Source organism: Nyctibius grandis, chromosome 5 (genome assembly GCF_013368605.1).
Source record: "Nyctibius grandis isolate bNycGra1 chromosome 5, bNycGra1.pri, whole genome shotgun sequence".
NCBI classification, from domain to species: Eukaryota; Metazoa; Chordata; class Aves; order Nyctibiiformes; family Nyctibiidae; genus Nyctibius; species Nyctibius grandis.
This window is the reverse complement of record NC_090662.1, coordinates 65,341,980-65,362,706: the sequence shown is the minus strand read 5'-3', so window position 1 is coordinate 65,362,706 and position 20,727 is coordinate 65,341,980. Positions and strand designations below refer to the sequence as shown.

The following is a 20,727-nucleotide window of genomic DNA, read 5'->3' as shown; positions in this document are numbered from 1 at the left end:
ATCAGAAGTATCTGGAGGAAACCGTGTGTTGGGTTTGTGGTATTTACCCATACACTCAGCTGACAGAAGGGTCCTATTGGGACCTTCAGCCATTCATGTTCCTCCTGGCAAGTACAGGATGAGGCAGCTGCCACCTGTGCTCTTTCCTCCATCGTGCCAGAGAACAGAGCTCCGTCCTCCTTCCTTTGGCCCTCAGCCTTCTGAAGCACTGAAACTTACTTTTCTTTTTAAAAGCAGATTGGGGCAAAAATGTTAACATCTGCTGCTGCTGCAAGATCTTACTGCTGCTTGGCAGGGGAAAGTCATATCCAGGCATTCATACGCAATCAATTATAAAAGAGTTAAGCGGTGGTCACTTACTCTAAAGTAACAGTTAACAGCACATTTGTTCATAAGGTAGTAAGAAAATGCCCGGATAGTGGGGCTACAAACCATAGCAAGATCTCAGAAGAAAGAAAGTTTACCATTAGTGACAGAAAGATTGCCTCCTGCCATTCAAAACAGAAGTTCATTCTGCTCTTATTACACTTGGTAGTAAATGTCATCCAGACCAGCCACATCCTGTACCTTTGGATATCTGCGTTTGCCATCTGTTACACCTGACACTATCAGTATCTGGATCAGGAACACAAACTCACACATTCCTGAGTGCAGTTTGTAAACAAGTTAAGTGCTACAAGTCAGGTGGAAAACATGGTCAGCCTTTTACAGCACCAAATTTCTTCACTGGAAGAAAAGCAATATGGCTTAATAACCAACTCAATTTTTGTCGTATTTAGAAATCTCAAATGAAAGTGTGATATATTAAATCACTGCGGAGGGAGAGAGGAAAACTAACAAAAAGCCTCATCTTTTACCCTGTTTTGTGAAAGTAAACTACTTACTGCCAAGTCACTGTAAATGTGATCGCCAAAGTAGAGAACCTTAGAGCCCCTCCAGCCAGTAAGCTTCAGAAATTCATACAAGTTACCCTGAGGAAACAATGACACAGACATTGTAGCAGCATGCAACTTGCACTTTCACAGGACCTAAAAAGGAATTTAGTACACCCCTAAGAATATTTTCATATCAAGAATCTTGTCCTCAGTTTATATATTATGAATTCCTAATTTTACAGGCAACTTCAGTAATACTGTCACTTCAAGAGGCAAGTAAACTGTAGACATGCAATACCAACAATGAATTTGTACCACTTCAATTGTTAAAATAACTCTCTTAAAAAACATACCTACTTTTTAGAAGCCTTTATGATATATAAAGAAGCTTGGGATTCTAAGAAATAGGTATTAAATTCAAACTGAAAGTTTATTGAAAGCATACCTGTTTGTAAATCTGACCTTTCTGCAGCTTGTGAATTTTGTCCCAAAGCAACACTCCCCTTTCATTCACCTTCCGAAACGGTCTAGAATAGAATTATATAAAATTGTTACATTGCTGTAGAAATTCTGTCACTTTTTAGGAGGAGATTAAAATTTTAATATTACAAACATTCATCTTCCAAAATGAAAGCATGTTCTCTAGCATCTGAACATTTTGTAATAGAGAGAAAAAGCAAAGCTCGAAAATGTCAGCTTTAGCCAGTGAAATGCAACGTATCTATCCAGTATACCTATGATGTTTATAGCAGTTTGAGAACAACTGTTGAGAATTAATGCAGGGATCCCAGACAGGGGGAAAGAAACAGTGTGAATTGTCTGCCATTAAGAAGGAGAGAAAAGAACACAAAATTAGTGAAGATGTGTAAAATCTTGCCCAATACCTCATTTTGTAAAACTGAACAACTGAAAAAGAAGGAGGCAGAGGACTGGGGGCAAGATGTACAGCAAAGTTCTTTTTAAAATTAATTGAAAAAAAGTAAAGGAAAAAAAAAATCCCACCTCCCTCTATCTCGCTTTCAAATCATAAGTACACATAAAGGAAGAGGTCTTTTTCAAGTGTAAGAGTAGTGCATACGCATTACAAATGTGTTTCCTTAATTGAACAACTAGTCCAAACACTCCAGTCTGCCAGCCAGTCTGCCCTTTAAATATCATGTATGACTAAACAAGGCCTGAAGCAATGAAAGACATTTCCAGATAAGGGGCTGATTCTGAAAGGCACCAAAATTTCTCAGGTTTATTAGGAAAGGAACACACTGCACCAACGTACAAGCTAAGACGTTAAAAACAGCTCCTGTGATCCTATCTCAGTCCAGTAGACCTGTAATAGCTCCTGAAACTCTCTTAGGTAAGAAATGGTAAATATTTGGACTTCAGAATTGGGTGTTGCTGCATTCTGTAATGACCTTAAACAGGATTTCATCAAATAGGATTTCATTTTACATTGCATCCAAATTAAAATATTTCATAACAGGCTCTATAGCTTTATATGGAATAAGCTGCTTGAATCATTCTTTACTGACTAAATATCCGAATCATTCTTTACTGACTAAATACCCACCTTCGCTTATCATTGAAAAAGTTTGGCTTATCTGCCTGTACAATGACCACATCAAAGAGATCCCTCCAGTCCTTGCCAACTATGAACTTCATGCCTTTGTCCCTAAAAAGGACAGAGGGATATTAACAGTGAAGCATAACAGAAGTGTAGTTATCTGTGCAATATAATGAATTACATTCAAGAACCTCATCCTTTCCATCCTTTAAAAATGTATAGTTGAACAGCAAACAACTGTTTCCTTACACGAAGCTGCTGGGACTGTTTGTGATGAGAAACATTTTCTTGCCATGATCAGCCAGCTTTGCTAACACTGCACGAGTTTGTTCGGCATAGCAGATGTATTTCTCTGTGAGGATTGGGGAAAATACAATATTAATTGAAAAAGTTTTTGACGAGAATTTGCTCTGCATTCAACCAAGGGTTCAGAACATGAGGTTATACTTAACAAAGGCACCTTAGACAAGTGGAAATAACTCTTTCAAGCTTTAAAATTTAGAATTTGTAATCTTAAATAAGGAATCCAGAAAGATCATTCAACTATCAGTGAAAAAAAAGCTTTGATAGGTTAGTACTTACCAATATCTGCTTCAATTGCTCTGTACATTATTCCTTTGATGTGGACATCCCTGATTGAATCCTGTCAGGAGAGCAACAGAGCACTAAAGAACTGAAAAATCTTTTCAACAATAAAAACCAAGCTCACTGTACAGCAGTAGTAATTTGTTTTTAAAACAACTACTTTCTCTGAATCACACTTTCAACTTTACAGAAATGCCATCTGATATTCATTATGTATATATCACTACCAGACAAGGAGTAAGCCTGTCCTGTAAGAAACTAACTTCATACTTTGGGGAAGTACAAAACTGTACCGCACAGGGGCTCTGTTACATAACAACTGTGAAAAGGTGCTCAGAAGGGTGAAGTGGGGTGAAAGTCCTCTGCAGAAGCAGTCACCACAGATTTCTAATGACCTTTGGAGATGAACACATTTCTTTCCTCTTGAAAAAAAAAATCCAAAAGCTTTAAGTCAGACAGATTTTAGATTATGATCACTCACAAATGCCCTGGTTATTTAAAAAAATAGATTTAAGAACAGACGAAAGAAGCTAAATCATAGAATCATAGAATGGTTTGGGTTGGAAGAGACCTTAAAGATCATCTAGTTCCAACCCCCCTGTCACAGGCAGGGACACCTTTCCTCTAGACCAGGTTGCACAAAGCCTCATCCAACCTGGCCTTAAACACAGCCAGGGAGGGGGCAGCCACAACTTCTCTGGGCAACCTGTTCCAGTGTCTCACCACCCTCACAGGAAAGAATTTCTTCCTAATATCTAATCTAAATCTACCCTCTTTCAGTTTAAAACCATTCCCCCTCGTCCTGTCACTACTTGTCCTTGTAAAAAGCCCCTCTCCAGCTTTCCTGTAGGCCCCCTTCAGATACTGGAAGGCTGCTATGAGGTCTCCCCGGAGCCTTCTCTTCTCCAGGCTGAAAAGCCCCAACTCTCCCAGCCTGTCTTCATAGGAGAGGTGCTCCAGCCCTCTGATCACCTTCGTGGCCCTCCTCTGGACTCGCTCCAACAGCTCCATGTCTTTCCTATGTTGGGGGCCGCAGAGCTGAATGCAGTACTTCAGGTGGGGTCTCACGAGAGCGGAGTAAAAGGGCAGTATCACCTCCCTCGACCTGCTGGCCATGCTTCTTTTGATGCGGCCCAGGATTCAGTTGGCCTTCTGGGCTGCAAGCACGCATTGCCGGCTCATGTTGAGCTTCTCGTCAACCCATCACCCCCAAGCAAAGTACCCATAAGGCGCTCTGAAGGCATCCGGCAGCTCTCCTGAGCCACCTCTGCACCAGGCCGCTTTATTTAGGATAGTGGTACTGCCATTTTGGTACTTACACAGGGTATGTCCTAAATATCCTCCAAAAATTCCACTATAGGGTTTCCAAAATGTTGGTAATGCTGAGCAATACAGGAATTTCTACAAACACTTCAGCAGAAACCACAAGAACTAGCCTTCTGACTCTATGTAACCATAGGCAGAAGGGAAAATTACTCTGGAGGTCAAAAGTTTCTTAAAACCTAACTGATCTACTTAAGAAAGTGAGAAATTCAATATTCAGGTGCATTACACATGCTGAACATGTCAACAAGGGGCCAAGAAAAGGTTTTGGATGGAAAGGTTGTGCAGACAAATACCATCAACTTGGGCATGACCTCTTCTGTTCTTAAATAACCAGGACATAATTTTATCTCCTCTGCAGAATACATCCCGAGGAATCAAGAGTGTCAAATTACTCTAGTCTTTATTACTAGATTTTTCTAGAGGAAAAAGGGAGGAAAACAGGCAAAGTAGATACGCAAAAAGCAAGAGGCAGCAAATGATCATATATTAGTGAAGATACAGAGGCAGCACAACTGAAAGCTCCTAACTGGAATTCCCTATAGCCTCTTCAGAGTCCCTGCTAGTGAGAAAAGTATACCATTAATAACAATCAAAAGAAGCTTTATCAACGTACAAGAGCTCCTTCACTTTCCCCCATTCACCCCTCAAACCTACAGAAAGAGCAACAGCCCTAGAACATCAGATTTAAATGAAATTTTCACATTATTCTGTGTTTCTTTTCCAAGGTTTATCTTCATTTTATTTATGTTTTTAGGGTTGTATAGCAATAATTACTCTATAGAAAACCTAAAGTTGTGGTATTTCACTGGAGCTGGCACAATAAGTTGAAGCTTCCTGAAGTGCTCACAGAGAAGACGCACAATTGTAGAGGTTTACCTAAATCTTCAAAGCTAGTACCTTGACATCTTTGTACAGATGAACAGGCTCATAGTCTATGTTGTTTTTCAGAAAATACTCATTCACACAAGAAAGGAGTGTCATTTCTGGCAAGGAAAATATATCCATGAATTGCTTCATTGTATTTCCTTGTGAGCTCTACAGGGGTGGGAAGAAAAAAAAAGAAGAAGTCAGGCATTTCTCAGATTAGAACACTTCCATTCATTCAGTATAAACACTTCAGCTTAGTTGCAGATACTCAGCTTTTGCCATCACTGTTTGCATTGCTTTAGATTCTTTTTGAACTACCAGACTTTCAATAAAGTAACTCCAACGAAAATGTTGGCTTTATTTTAAGAATTAATCATGACTCATTACTCTTAAAAGCAGTATTTTAATTCATAAACACATAAAAGACAGTGCTCAGCTAATAGTCTAGAGAAGGACTTAAAGGCCTTCACTGGAAGTCTGCACTTCTATAAATAAAAGGCACTGGCTACTGTGATGGGGGGTAGAGGTTTTGGGGTTTTGGGGGGGGTTTTAGGGGTTTTTTTTGTTTGTTTTTTGTTTGTTTGTTTTTTTAAATAAGTGGAATACTGATTAGGACTGCAAAACAATCCACCTCCTTGAAAAGAGATAATAAAAAGTTGTAAGAATCTACAACAACTAATGCGGGAACAGAGGAAAAGATTTCTAGTCTGACAAAGCTGTAACTATAGCTAAGTTTCAGAAAAGCAGAGAATCTCATTATACAAGAGCAAATACAAACCAAATACTTCTCAAGAAGAAGAGAGGTAAAGCAACCAGCTCACGACAGCACACTGGCCAAGATCACAGAGACACAGAACGGTTGAGGTTGGCAGGGACCTCTGTAGGTTATCTTGTCCAACCCCCCTGCTCAAGCATGGCCACCTAGAGCCAGCTGCCCAAGACCTTGTCCAGATGGCTTCTGAATACCTCCAAGGATGGAGACTCCAAAACTTCCCTGGGCAACCAACCTGTGCCAGTGCTTGGTCACCCTCACAGTAAAGGAAGTGTTTCCTGATGTTCAGAGGAAACCTCCTGTGTTTCAGTTTGTGCCCACGGCCTCTTGTCCTGTCACTGTCCTTTCCAAGATCAAAGAAAGCATAGACTTGCAGAGACCAAGGCATCCCACAGGGAATGCCAGGCCGATATTCAGAACTGCTGCAGAGACAAGATTTGGGAATTCTAAGTTCAGTTCCTTAAAAGAAGAACAAGTGTAAGAACAAAAAAATGCTCCACAGCAGAAAGAAGGGCCTTTCATGTCAACATGGAATTAACACCCATAAGTAAGAGGGGTAAAATAAACTTGGTTTTTCCTAAAAAGACAGCATCGCTCTTCATTTGGCAAAGACAAAGGAACCTACCAGCAAGATCAACTTTCCCCAAAGTCAAATCTTAAACTTAAAAGCTTTATCTTTCATCATTTATCTTTTGTCAAATCCTTTTACTGTCACCATGCCAGCTTGTATGCAAGAAATGCCTCTATGTTTACTTGCTGCTACATCAGCTAAGCCATTAGACCACCAGGAAGAAGTACATAGCTGGGGTAAGGCACGAGATATGGTTCACTTCCCAGCCTTTATCAGATTTGCTGCGCAACACTGAGCAAGTCCCTTGATTTTCCTACGTTCCGCTTCTCTGTCTGTATGACTGGGCAAGGGAACACTGAAAGAAGAAACTGCAGCAAGTGGGAGAAAAAAAGAGATACTTGTCACTTCAGAGAGCAAACTTCACAGCTAGCACTATAAGTCAATCATGTATTGAGAAAATGTAACTGCTAGTACCTACAAGAACAAAATGCAAACACCACCACCCTCACCTCCACTCAATTAAAAAAAAAGACATTTTTAAAGAGCCCTTTGTGGTTTTACCTTTCCATAAAAGTCACTCATTTGTTCTAAAGGGACATGGGAACCATCATACATTGCAATGACTTCTTCATCTGGGACAACGCTGAGGCCTCTGGAAAACGACATTAGCTTTAGTTCAAAAGTCAGATTAAAATTTTCAAGTAATTACCAAATGAAAGTCTGACAGATTAACACTTAGATCTGCAGCTTATTAAAATCATAATAATGTCACAGGAACACTTCAGTCTGTAAGTTAAAAGAGCATCTTTCGTTACAGAACAAGTAACCTTTTAACAGGCTGACGCACAAGGAACACATTTTAAGTCCTTTTTACTTTCTTACCGGAAAAGAGCTAATTAGCCTCCATTGAAACTATGCCGCAAGGGTTTGTAAGTAGTTAGAGCTTCCAGTTTCTTAGCACAAAGTAATTCCTCACTCTGCCTTTGTTTCATACAGCACTGATGATGTGATAGTGTTTAAACCAGATTATTCTGCAGCATGACCTTGAAGATTCAAGGGAAATACACAACCTTTAACTAAATAAGAATTTCTTTTAAACTGTATCAACAGTTCAGTTTCCCAAAATTTAAGATTAGTTGAAGGATTGTTGACAAGTAATTAAAATATAAAAGTATAATTACAAATGAGGAAGAATGAGATATCATCACTACCTAGAGTTTCTTTATCAACTATTAGGAGATTAAAGGCTTTGTTTTAGTTTGGTTTTGAATGTTTGCAGTATCAAGTATCTTGCACTAAAGCATCTAAAACACTGCAGGCATGCTAACATCCTCACCAGAGGACACAGAAGTCTTGAGGTTTCGCTTAAGATTAAAGAGCACAAACGAAAACCAGATCATCTGGTCCCTTTTTTCCATGCCTACTTATAATTTTTTGCAGCCTTGTAAGTAAGACAGTTGATTTCACTGCCTCCCTTTCTTGGTCTTACCCAGATGTGTCGTGAGGTATTAGAAAATAAATTAATTAGTCTAGTACTTTCAGCGTTTAGCATCAACACCAGCTTTGCGGTAGAAGGGCATGACACATGAACTTCTTCAGGGCTGCTATGACAGCAGTCCCAAGTTAATTAGCTCCTTTCCTGCACTTCTCAATGCTACATTGACCTGTACACAGCTCTGTGCTACTGCTGATAGGACTCCAGCATTCAAATTAGTATTATGCACAAACAGTGCAGATAATAATTTGGTTTTATAACATACAGAGTTCAGCGTCACCCACTCCACAGCAGTAAACACAAAGAAATGCAACCAAAATGTTAAACACGTACCAAGTAATACAATCAAAATTGAGAATGACTGGCTCATCTTATAGTCTGCAGACAGCTATGCCAAGTGGTATTCAAATACTGCTACACAAAATGCATGTGGATCAGGAACTACTTAAGCACAAATCAAGAGAGGGCAATAGACGTACGTGAAATTCACAGAGGAGAGACAATTGTGTAGGCAAAACTGTAGATTAGTTTTACCAGAAGACCCATAGTCTTGACACAGTTCACAGTCCAGCTGTATAACTACAAAGTTTAGTTTATTCCACGGACACCATGGACAGATGGCACTAAAAGCATCACAGTTCACCTACAGCAGTGCTCCCACTGCCACTCTTGGAGACGTGCATTGTTAGAGGGATACCAGGACTACTTACACCTCGCAGCGCAAATGAGGTTGTACACTTGGGCAAGTCCTGCTACTTTCAGCAGTATAATTGACTGTGCTGCTTTTGGCTGGGGTAGAGTTAATTTTCTTCATAGTAGCTGGTATGGGGCTATGTTTTGGATTTGTGCTGAAAACAGTGTTAATAATGCAAAGATGTTTCCGTTACTGCTGAGCAGTGTGTACACAGAGTCAAGGCCTTTTTTGCTCCTCGTACCACCCCACCAGCGAGTAGGCTGGGGGTGCACAAGGAGTTGGGAGGGGACACAGCTGGGACAGCTGACCCCAACTGACCAAAGGGATATTCCATACCATATGAAATCATGCTCAGCATGTAAAGCTGGGGAAAGAAGGAGGAAGGAAGGATATTCAGAGTGATGATGTTTGTCTTCCCAAGTAAGCGTTACGTGTGACGGAGCCCTGCTTTCCTGGAGATGGCTGAACACCTGCCTGCCGATGGGAAGCAGTGAATGGATTCCTTGTTTTCCTTTGCTTGTGTGCGCAGCTTTTGCTTTACCTATTAAACTGTCTTTATCTCAACCCATGAGTTTTCTCACTTTTACCCTTTCGATTCTCTCCCTCATCCCATCGGAGCGGAGAGAGCAAGGAGCTGTGTTGTGCTTAGCAGCCAGCTGGGGTTAAACCATAACATTGACCTACACACGGAAATGTTAAGGTTAAGGAACACATGGAAGGTTAAGAACTACAGATATGCAGCAACTGACAGCAAAGCTCAGTGTTGGTATGGAAAACAAAAGTAATCTTATTTTAAACAACGTTAAGAGAAAGTATTGAGTGAAATGGTAGCTTTTGCTTTCTCCCTCACACACACTCACAAGTCCCAAGATGTGTGGCCCAGCAGTCTGTTCAGAATTACTTTGGGTGACGCCAAGAACAAGGGACACCAGCTCTTCAACAAATCTCAACACTTGTCTAGAGTTTTCTTGACCAGTCATCATATGCTGGTTTTGGATGTGCCTTTTGTACTAGGAGTTGACAGCAACTATGATCTTCTGCCTCCTCATTTTGCCCCACTCTAAGTCATAAGGCAACACTGCTCATGGACTCACCACCCATTTGTCTTCTCATCTAGGTCCTATGCAGTTCCAGTAATACCACTGTTCTTCTTGACATCTTCTCTTAAAAGCCTTCAACCTCTTTTTTTTGCTCCCTCCACCCCCACAGGGGTGGTTGGAGAAAGAACGTGCAGATGTGCTGATATCTTGATGACCAACTGATCCAGGTACCACCAACACATGCCATTTCTTTTGTCCCTTCTATCAGCATTTCTTCTGGTGCTCTCACACATATACATATATATTTCTATTCATACCTCATTCATACCAATCTTAATATTTCTACTACATAAGTCTGCAGATAAATGTATTTTTTATTACTTCACCTAGCCTTTAATCTAGCAAACCAGCGTTTTTCACAGCGAAAAATGTGAAAATGTGACAGCCTTTTTAAATGAATCTTACAATCAGCAATCTTCATACCGAGTTCTCTGGTTCCTTCCTAGCCCTGCATAAACAATTCCTTCAAAAACCACAGGAATGGGTTTTGTCAGTTGAAATATACAACAATTATTCTACATCAGCATGTCTAAAACACAAATAAAAGGTATAAAGTTTCACTCAGGCTCTGCTGATACATACAGAACACATTGTTTTGGCAGCTTTAGATAGCTACTGTGTTGACAGTATGAGCCTAATGCTGGACCATGCCATCTTGTTTTCTCTGTCACTTCCCTTCTCTTCCTCTCTCCTCTCCCAAAGGGTATCTCAGACTAAGTCATAAAAGAACAGATCAACGACTACAGCTGAATCATCTACCTATCTGCCCAATCGGCAAACGAAAAGAAGTTATGAGCACATTATCATCATTTCATACTACCATATACAGTGCCCCACAGCAAATCTCCTCAAGGTTGCATTATCTTTTGGCCCCAAAAGAAAACTTTTTGTCCAATGACATTAAGAAAGGTGCTTAGGCTTGTTGATTAATTTAAAATCTGGTACCAAGTGCGGTGTTCATGTCAGTCAAAAGCATACTACTTCATTACAGCAAACTGAGCCATACTAAAAACTCTCCTGTCAAAGATCACATACAGTATGTCTGTATCGTGTAACGAAGCACGGCACAGAGACTGCCAATTTTACATCAATTCAGTGAACTCAAAAAGCGTAGGGCTGTGTGGACACAAAGCAGTTGTGCTCCATTCTGCAAGTACGATGTGGTCGATGTATCCAAACTTAAAAGCTCTGTGCAAACACAGCAAGATCTCTCAAGTGTCCCTACAACCACACCAAAGTCATGCTAACAGGCATGCTGTGACAGTTATTTACGTAGAAAGCTACAGCAGAGAAGTCATCAGCATATTTTTAGATGTTTTTCAGCACAATTTAACAGCCGGAAACAAAGTGAGTCAGCACTATGTGACCAACCAGCTTGCCAACTTCCCCAGCTCTGAACTGGGGAATCAGCTGTACTGTATCAGTCAGTAAATGTGCACGCGTCTGTGCGTACACACAGAGATGCAAAGAAACCCTCTTCCAGTAAGACTGCAATGTTCATTCATTCTGTGCTTGTCAGGGCACTGTTCCTGATATGAACGCAATGTGTACTCTAATAAATGCAAGAGTATACATTTTTATTATAAATAGGAAATAATTTTACCCACCTGTAAACTGTTCCCAGCTGAATATAATGAAAAGCATCAATCTTCATTAATAATGCCTTGTGGGGGAGGGAAAAAAAAAATACAGTTTTTATCATGTCAACTATTTGACATGAAATTATAAAAATCAAAGCAATTTTATCTATAACCTTTCTGTCTCAAGAACGCCTGAGGACCTCACTTCAACTTCCTTCATAGCTTCCAAATTACTTTTATCAATGGCTTTTACCTAGGGCTTGCCAAATCACCAAGGAATTGTCCAGTAACCTGAGCTAAGTCATGAAGAAATAACTTTTCCTACCAGCAGACACCTGCTTAGGTTTATTCTGTTGTACTCTAAGTTGTCTTCCCCCACTCACCATGAGAACAAAACACCCAAAACATTTTCTAGTTAAGAGCTATTTTTTAAAAAAAAAAAAAAAAAAAGTCAAGCTTGCTATGAAAGAGAAAAATATGAAACAAAATCCTTACGCATCAACACAGAGTGAAAAGTTGGAAGACACAAAAGCCCTATTTATTTTCTCTGGCCAGGTTCTCAGCACCTCATAGCTCATCGCAAAGTTATTTATACGTACCCGGTGCACATCATAATGAAGTCCTCTGATTGCAAAATTGGGATCATAATCGTATTTTCTTATTTCTGCAGGATACTAAGAAAAGAGAGCAATGATTTAATTTTAAATCCATAACAAGAACAAATGAAAAAAATTGTTTCTGCAGAATTGTAAAAGCATAAGTTTTCTAATGCTTCCCATTTTCATTAGTCATTAAGAGGCTTTTTGACAGGTTGGTGAGATTTGCAGGAATGTATATACACTGCCCAAGTCAAACATTTTTCCAAAATCCAAGGTCAATATCTCAAATCTAAGTCAAGCACAGTACCTGAAGTTGGACATTCAGGTACTCTGTAGCGACCACCTTTGCACACTAGCCTCTTGTTCAAAAAGTTATTTTAATATATGAACCTTTGAAAACAAACTGAATTTTATTAACTTCCTAAAATTTAATAGCTGAGTTACCTTGAATTGTGAAGCGTCACCAAGAAACAGACTATACAGTTTCTAATTCAACCTTCTAACTAGAAATTCAAGAACGTGGCCTGATTTACAAAGATACCTGAACTTCACTGCTCACATCTATTGAAAGAAAAAGCAATACATCATCATCAATATTAACAGAAGCAAAAAAATCTTTGACATTTTCAAGAAATAAAAGCAGCACAGCTATATGTTTTGACTCCCTCAGTGCGGATCACGTTCCTGATCTTAGATCACAGAGTTTGAAATGTAGACCCTAGAGGTGTCTAAAGATACAGTGCACTGCAAATTAACACAGATGGGAAGGAGAGAAGAAGAGAATTCACAATGGCTAATGTTACCTGGAGAAGCCAGGCTCCCCTAACAGGGACCCAAGGTACAGTGCATCTCAAAGATCAGATTCTGAAAGCAAGCTGGGCATTAAACACCATCAGTGCAAGTCGCTTCAGGAGAACACCACCACGACGCAACAGTATTTACCCTGGACAGCATTTGTAACACTTCGCAGTTTAGAGAGGCACGTGAACTGAGTGTCTGCATCATGTATTCTTTCCTCAGGTTGTTTATAGATAGCACAGGTAGCTCACACCACCTATTAGAGAGTTTTCTAACATTTTTAAGTACAAGCCCGTTTTCACTCAACTGTAATTTTGTCCTGCTTTAAGCACAGGTTAGCCATGAAAAAAATATGTTAGGTATGTGCCTTGGGCTAAGAATTTTGTTCACTTGTTTTCAAAAGGTAAAACGCTTCAGTCATTTCTGACAAGGCCTGAGAAAATTATCGTTTCTTTGATTAACCAACTGAAAGGTGATCCTTCATTTTCCTCCCACAGGCTACAGCATCTTAGAACTTGACCAATGCACCTCAGGCACATTCTCCACCTTCTCAACAACAGTCTCAATTCATATATGGCTAATTTACAAGCCTTCGGGGAAAAAAGTAGATTATACAGCTTCAACAGAAGCTCTAGCTACTCTTACAAAAAATAAGTAAATTGCAATTTCTCCACTAAGTTTTCATCTATGCTGAAGAGGACTTGCTCTGCAACCGCTGTAGATTGTACTTGTAGTGAGCACAAGCATCTACAGTTAAAGAAAATAGTCCTTTCTCCTAACTTCTGAACTATAATCCCCACCACCACTTCCAGAAAACATAGGGGAGGTTACTGATCTGAATGAAGAACGGCATCAAAAGCTTACAGATGCTTTGGGAAGATGTATAGATCTGGCCAGGGAACACAAAGCAGAAGAGTAGACAAGCGAAAACATGGGGGATGATACAGAGTGTGATTAATTAAAAACTACGGTGTAATGCACACACCCCAAAGCAGCCACATCAAGCATGAACAAGGAAATTTCTTTCTGACTTTTTCAAATTTCTGCATGCTTGACTTTCCTACTTTAATTTATTCTACTCGAAGGCTGCCTTTTTGCATGCATGCCAGTACACATGAGAAAGACTGAGCCTATCTTGGCACACAAATCAAAGCTTCCTTACAAGCCAAACAAAATAATGATAAAAATTGCCCTGTTTGCTTACCCCACTCTTAGTAGCGATAGATATATCTGGACTGAACCAGCAGTCCAGATAAGGTGGCGCAAATACATTAGGAAAGCAATAAGCCCAAGAGCAAGAGTTTACATTCAACACCTGCTGCCACCTCCAAGATTAGCATTAAATTGATGTTTACTCTCTTGGACACACTTCAAAATTCTGTGCTTCCTACACTGTATTTTGCAATTCCTGATGAATTATCTTACACTGCCATGACCAAAATCAGCCATCTTTTAGGTTGACTATGACAGTCATAATGGGCAATGTTATCTAGAAGCTTTTTCTAATGTTAAAGGCAAGGAAAACATTAACAGTATAAGAAGCTACAGAGATAGCATTAATAAAAACTGTTGTGCATCAGTAAATTCCAACAGGAGATGATATATTTCAATAAGCTGCCTCAAAAAGCAATTACAGCTTCATTTAGTAGAACTCAAGAGATTTTAACTGAGACTAACTGGAAAGTTATTACTACCTGAATTCATTCAAATAGTAAAGACTATTCTAATAGTCTGTTCTAATTTTTGTCTATGATAATTAATCTTTACTCCTATAGTAATGTTGATTTTTGCAAGAACTAGGTAGCTTTAATACAGTGTATTTACACATTCTACAGAAATTGCTACCAAGACATGCTAAAATCTTAGGGGGATCAAGTTGTGTACGCTTGTAGCGCCCATGAAGTTTCGTTTGTTCTTCCAGGGATATTTATAGATGTTTATATATAGCTTCTAACCTTTAGATTTAAATATGAAAGTAGAACACTACCACTCATTCAGATTTAGGTTGTATAAAATACACAAGCAGTTTATTAATAAAGTTACTCTGTGGACTTTTTGTCTTTTATTTTCCTGCAAGTCCTACAGTTCAACAAACTTTGCCTCCTTCAGTCCACATTTTCCTCAATGTTTTTCCCTGCAATACCTCCTGCTTCCAAAGTCACCCATCTCCCCTCCACTTTCTGACACACAGTAACTTCTCCCATCCCCAAACTACAAAACAACCAGCTCCAAGCTGCTTGGACGTCAACTGGTCACCGATGCAAACATGCTGCTCCGTGAGGCAACAGGGCAGTGCTCCCTCTTAGGGGACTACTGAGCTGAACACTTACTTGGGTCTCTCTTGTATCCAGCCTCTGATTACTGTGTCACTACACAGGCTGCCCCTTCAACTAACTCAGCTGAAACGCCGGGTGCACACAGAGCACCTCGCAAGCACAGAGTGCAATCAAAGACCTCATAAGAAGTCAGGCTAAAAATATTCCACATGGAAATTAATCACTGCACTCACAGCAATGCATACAACAGAGTAACAGTAACTTGTAAGCCTCTTTTCTATTAGGATGACTCCAATAATTGACAATCAGGAAAAAAAAAAAACACACACTCTACCACCACCAAATTAAAAAATAAAACAAATAAAACTCTATTCCTTAACAGTTGCCAGATTGCACTCTGCTCAAAGCTGCAGTTGAGAATAAACCAGAACTTCTATGGTTCATATGTAGCTGTTGTACAAAACATGTTATAAGGAAGCCAATCTAAGACTGAGGCATGAAAAGATGAGTTATGCCCCTCTCAGTCAGAAATTATTTATTATACTCTTTATTCATAAGTTTATTGTTATTTCATTAATTTTACTTACCCGATGCTCATTAATAAGAAGATCTCGAGCAGCATTGAAGATCAGCGTGTGCAGATGTGTAGAATAAAAGACTAACGTGTAGTCGTAATCAAAACCATAAATTTCAATGTCTGACAGGCTCATTTCATTGTTTGAAAAAATAGCATCCGGATTCAGCATGTTACTCATAATTGAGGGAACCAACTCTGTGAACAGAGGAGCGAAAAAAAAAAAAGTTATACCAGCCTTGTAGTTTTATTTAAATAAACACATAGAAATCCATTAGCAATTTCTAAACATAAATACAGATAAATGATGATGGAAACTATCAAACTAATTCAGACTAACCAGCTAATCCTTAACAATGCGATGCTATCGAAAATGCTGTTCCTAACTTGTCTTGGTGACCCATAGGTTTTATTTGAAGCACACTTGTCTCTGTACAGTTCAAGTAGGAGAGAAGATACATTTCAGCATCATGCTCATCAGAGAACCCCAGACTCAATAGATATAATTTTTTGCTAACTCCATTAACATATTCATTACTGTTTTTGAAAATGAACTTTGGAGTTGGAGGATATTATTATTATAGGAGCCTTGTCTTCTCCTCCCATTATTTGGTCCAGCTTCTGCCCCAGAAGCAGAACTGACATTGTTTTAATCTGACAATGCTTTAATTTCTTTTGCTTCACCATTTCAAGGTTACCACATTCAATTTCAACTCAAATAAGTAAACTTTAAGTAACTGCCATACTTTGCAAACAACAGTTACATTGCTATGCTTATTAGCCTTCTAGCAAGTCAGGAAACCAAAAATATTCTGCTTATTCTCTACACACAGGTACTTAGTGTGTGTAAACCACTTCCATTTTTAAGGGTATATTTCTCTTGATATTTGTTTGAAAAGCATACTGAGAAGTTAAGACCACTTACATGAAGCTATAACATATTACCATTAAGTAACTTTAGGACCAGCACCAACATCAGTATTACGGATATTTGTATTTCTTATTTAGAAAACTTGGAAGAACAACATTAGGAAGCTAAATACTACCCTCCTGGAAGCATAAAACATGAGCATGTTTTCCTTCCTTTCCTTCCCATATACTATCTTTATAATCCACCCTTCCCTATTAGTGGAAAAAAAAAAAGGGGACTTTCATCTTAAATCTGTGCTTGGAAGGGTGAGTTTCAAGGGAATATGCTTTGTTTGGTTACTTTTTACATATAAGTCTAGAAGGAACTGGTCAAGCTTATCTCAACACCTTCAGCTCTGAGGACAGATACACTACATGCTCCACCATGGGAGGAAACCACCTCAACAAGGCAGGTAGGTGTGGGGACTCCAGATCTCTTAGAAAGATAGTGCTCCATTTTGAAAGCTCTGGCCAACTCGTAGAAAGGGAAATAACATTTCTTTTGTAATAGCAATGCCTGAGACTGCTGCACAGTTGATGAGCAGATACAATAAGAAACTTAACACAGATGCCCAATAACAGGCGGTAATCTGAAACCATTCAACTTTATCAGATGCATATATCCAAGTCTCTTTTAATTTTTAAGAGAGACAGAACAGTAATTTCACCAAGTTTCCAAGTTTCAGATAAAGTCCAGCATCTCTTTTACCAAAAGAGATCCCAGGAGTTCCCCATGCTTAAGCTGACACGAAAAGCTGTATCTTTCATTTCAGGGGATTTAACAAAATAAGCCTCAACCAAAACATTAGCTCTTACTATCTCAAATCACTGCTTATAGCAATACAGGAGATAAATGTTATGCTCAGTTGAGGTAACAAAATAATCAAACGCAATCTGACACACTACTATTAAGGCAAATACTCTTATTCCATAAAAAGGGCCATGAATAATTTAATCAACTTGAATTCACAACCACAGTTGTGAGTGAACTTCCAAAATCATGTTACAACACCCATTTCTGTATTATAGTTAAAAGTATTTTTTCCAAATGTCAATTGTGCATCCTGGTGAGTCAACGTTTGTTTTAAAAATAAAGATATTTCTATATCTATATATAAATATAGAGATAAAGGTATTTCAGATTAAAACGTTTGACTAGCACCTGCCTGAAAACAGACAGTATAAACACTTTGCTGCTATTAGACATTCTGGCTGGCAGACAGCATCCCAAGTGCTACAAACCTTGAGTCAAAAATCAGCACAGCTTTGTCATAATACTGTAACTAACTGAAATGTCACATACTTGAAGCTATTGGGTGACTTAGGCCACAATAAAATATTCTGAGTTATTCTACAAGCACTTGCCTCATCTTTCGCCAGCCCACTATTTTTCTCTTAACACTACGCTACTCTCTGACCTCAGCTCTGAAGTATTATTTGGGTGTGGTTTAGAATAAGAAAAAGTTAATTCCAAAAAACATGAAAAGAAAAAAAGATTCAAAATAAAAGGCATTTACTCTCTTCTTCCTATTCCTTATCCCACTCTCCAAAGTCCATAGTACTCTTCTGAGATCTCTAACACAGCTTCTTATTTCACTTGTGAAACGCTGCCACTATTTTATGTTTGCACCCAGCACTGTGAAGCCTCAGTTCACACTCAAGACTCTTTTAAGTGTAGGATAAGCCCATACTTCTTTTTTTTAAAAAAAGGGCAAAACATGCAAGACTAAAGCATATGTCCATTGCCACTACAGGACAAGCTTTCCCACTTGATGTTGCAGAACACACACTGCCTCTTTCTTCTTTCAGCTCTCTAAAAATATCACGTATTCGAGCACCTTGGCAATACTCTTCCCATCACAGCACGGGCAGAAGCAAGCAAGCTTCAAGCAAGTACTTAGCCCTTAACTTTTTGCCTAGCTGGGCTAAGAAAAGGGCTTCAGAGACACACACATAGCATTAGCATTTTACCGTGGCTTCATTGCTTCACAGCATTTTAATGAAAACACAGGTGAAACGAAAAAAGTCATCTCAAATTTCACAGCATTTTAACTTTTTGGAAGAGCAGCCTGTGGCAGAGAGCCCCTCCAACAGACGACCAGCTCCCTGATTTTCCTTTTACACTTGCTTTTCTCCACACAACGCATCTCCAACGCCAGCCGCCTCGCCCAGCCCAATACGCTGTGCGGAGAGCTTCCTCCTCCAGGCGCTTCCCAACAGCTCCAGCCCCGCCGGGTCAGAGGGTTGGTGGTCGCGAGGGCTCACCCCTTCTCCAGAGCAGGGCAAGGAAAAGGGGCAGCTGCCCCCGCCACTGCACGTCCACCGGGTGTCCGGCCCTCCGGACCTGCCGACGTGACTGTCTTACCCGCGCTCCCAGTTTGACACTGGGAGAGCACCCTGACACCGGAGCCGCGGCACCTCAAGAGCGGACGGCGGCTCCGCGGGCCGGCCCCACGGCTGCTCACCAGGATGACCCACGAGGGCGGCTCGCACGGCCCCTCCACCCGCCCCTCGCTCCGTGAACCCCTCACGCTGCCGCACCGGCTCCCGCTCGGTTCGCCGTCCCTCCCCGGGTCCCAGCCGCCAGCGTGCGTGTATTCGCCTTCAGCCCGGCGGCACTCCGACCGGCGGCGGGCGGCGGGCTGGCACGGCGGGGGAGCCGTGCCGCTGCCGCCCGCGGGCCCCGCGCCGCCGCTCACCCTTGGTGACTCTCTTGGCCTCCTTGTAGCGCGACCACAGGTAGCTCTTCATGTCGGGCGGCGGCTGCTGCCGCTGCTGCGGGGCCACAGTGCAGTAGGGAGCGGCCGCCGCGGCGGGCAGGGCCCGGCAGCACCGCCGCCCGCGCGCCCGCCGCGCCGCCAGCAGTGACCGCGCCGCCGCCGCTGCCATGCTCCGCTCGGCCCCGCCGTGCCTCTCCGCCGGCTGAAGTCACTTCCTCGGGCCCCGCCCCGGGGCCGCGCCGAGGCGGGAGGCGGGGCCCGGGGCCCGGCCCGGCCCAGGGGCGGCAGGTACCGATGCTCCGGCCGCTCCCGCAGTCCCGCCGCCCGCCTGCGGGCTGAGCGCCGAGACGGACCCGGACGGGGTGTTGGCCGCCCGGGCACCCCGCCGCTCTCTTGCCTCCCCCCCACAGCGCTGGGTTGGGGGGGCACAGGGGGTGCTGGTCGTTTGGCTTCACCGGGAAGCAGCTTTCTGAAGAGCTGACCCCAGTAGGCATGGCCCCGGGGGGGAGCTGACCCGGGGGTGGCTGGGGTCCTGGCCCTCGGGTCTGCCATCCCGGCGAGGGAAAGCAGCTTTCCCCCCATCCATAACCGCCGGCAGCACTTTATCAGCAACTGCTGAAGGTTTATCCCCGGGTTCAAGGTCAAGTGGAGCTGCCTGGGGAACATACCGCAACTTCACACCTCTGCTGCTCCTCGGGTCTCCTGGGATTCTTTCACAGCAAACATATCAACAGCAAATACTTACTTGTACAGCTGGCGTGCACTTGAGAAGTGCTATATACACCTGCTTACATCCGTGGACAAAATAAGCTCAAAACCTAAGCTGGATATAAAGTGCGTAATACAAAGAATACCACGAAATCCACGGAAGTCCTAGTGCTGTTTTGAGGCTCCCGTCTCCTTGTGAAACACTTGCCACTGATAGCTGTACACCCTGGCAATCTGAGAACTTGAACCCTATCTTTTAATACTTGTGAAAAATAGAAAAAAGTAGATGATGCATGGATGAAGAAGAACAAAGACCAGACCAATTCCATAGCGGAAAGGTTACAGCTCCACATGCAGAATCCTGATGTGCTCAGAAACTTTCTTTACAACAAAAGGAACATATTTTTTCCAATACAGTAAACATCAAACATAGCTTGTTCTTACACCAAGGAGATCTACATAACCCATTGTCACTTATGTCTGGAAGTTACTCAGCCATTCCTCCCCATACATCTCTAAAGCAGCAATCCTATACAAATCTGAAGGATTTCAGACCGAATGTTACTCTGAGCATTCTCTTTTTTACAAAGAATGATGCCCACCTTATTCTTACAGGCAAAAACCACAACATACTGAAAGAGAAACAATCAACCCTGGATTTCAAAGTGTCTGTCAGTGGGTAGCTGGGTGCTCTATCCTTCCTACCTAGGTTGAGTTCTT

The 20,727-nt window shown here is 41.3% G+C and overlaps 1 protein-coding gene across 7 annotated transcripts in view; it reads right to left on the bottom strand.

The window, feature by feature from the left end:
- NT5DC3 (5'-nucleotidase domain containing 3) overlaps positions 1 to 19,446 on the bottom strand; it is a 189,637-nt gene extending 170,191 nt beyond the window's left edge. For 6 of the 7 annotated variants that reach the window (XR_011048292.1, XM_068402423.1, XM_068402424.1 and 3 more), the window contains exons 1-11: positions 19,279 to 19,428; positions 15,684 to 15,868; positions 12,023 to 12,097; positions 11,451 to 11,506; positions 7,116 to 7,206; positions 5,242 to 5,379; positions 3,016 to 3,076; positions 2,683 to 2,785; positions 2,440 to 2,541; positions 1,321 to 1,402; positions 885 to 971 (exon numbers count right to left, since the gene is read on the bottom strand). Coding sequence is in view for 6 of the 7 variants with exons in the window: in XM_068402423.1 (XP_068258524.1) it covers positions 885 to 971; positions 1,321 to 1,402; positions 2,440 to 2,541; positions 2,683 to 2,785; positions 3,016 to 3,076; positions 5,242 to 5,379; positions 7,116 to 7,206; positions 11,451 to 11,506; positions 12,023 to 12,097; positions 15,684 to 15,868; positions 19,279 to 19,330 (1,032 nt within the window). In the remaining variant the exon portion in view is untranslated. Of the gene's footprint in view, positions 1 to 884; positions 972 to 1,320; positions 1,403 to 2,439; positions 2,542 to 2,682; positions 2,786 to 3,015; positions 3,077 to 5,241; positions 5,380 to 7,115; positions 7,207 to 11,450; positions 11,507 to 12,022; positions 12,098 to 15,683; positions 15,869 to 19,278 lie in introns of all 7 variants that reach the window. The other variant, XM_068402427.1, reaches the window with a different exon arrangement.
- Positions 19,447 to 20,727: the final 1,281 nt, after the last annotated feature.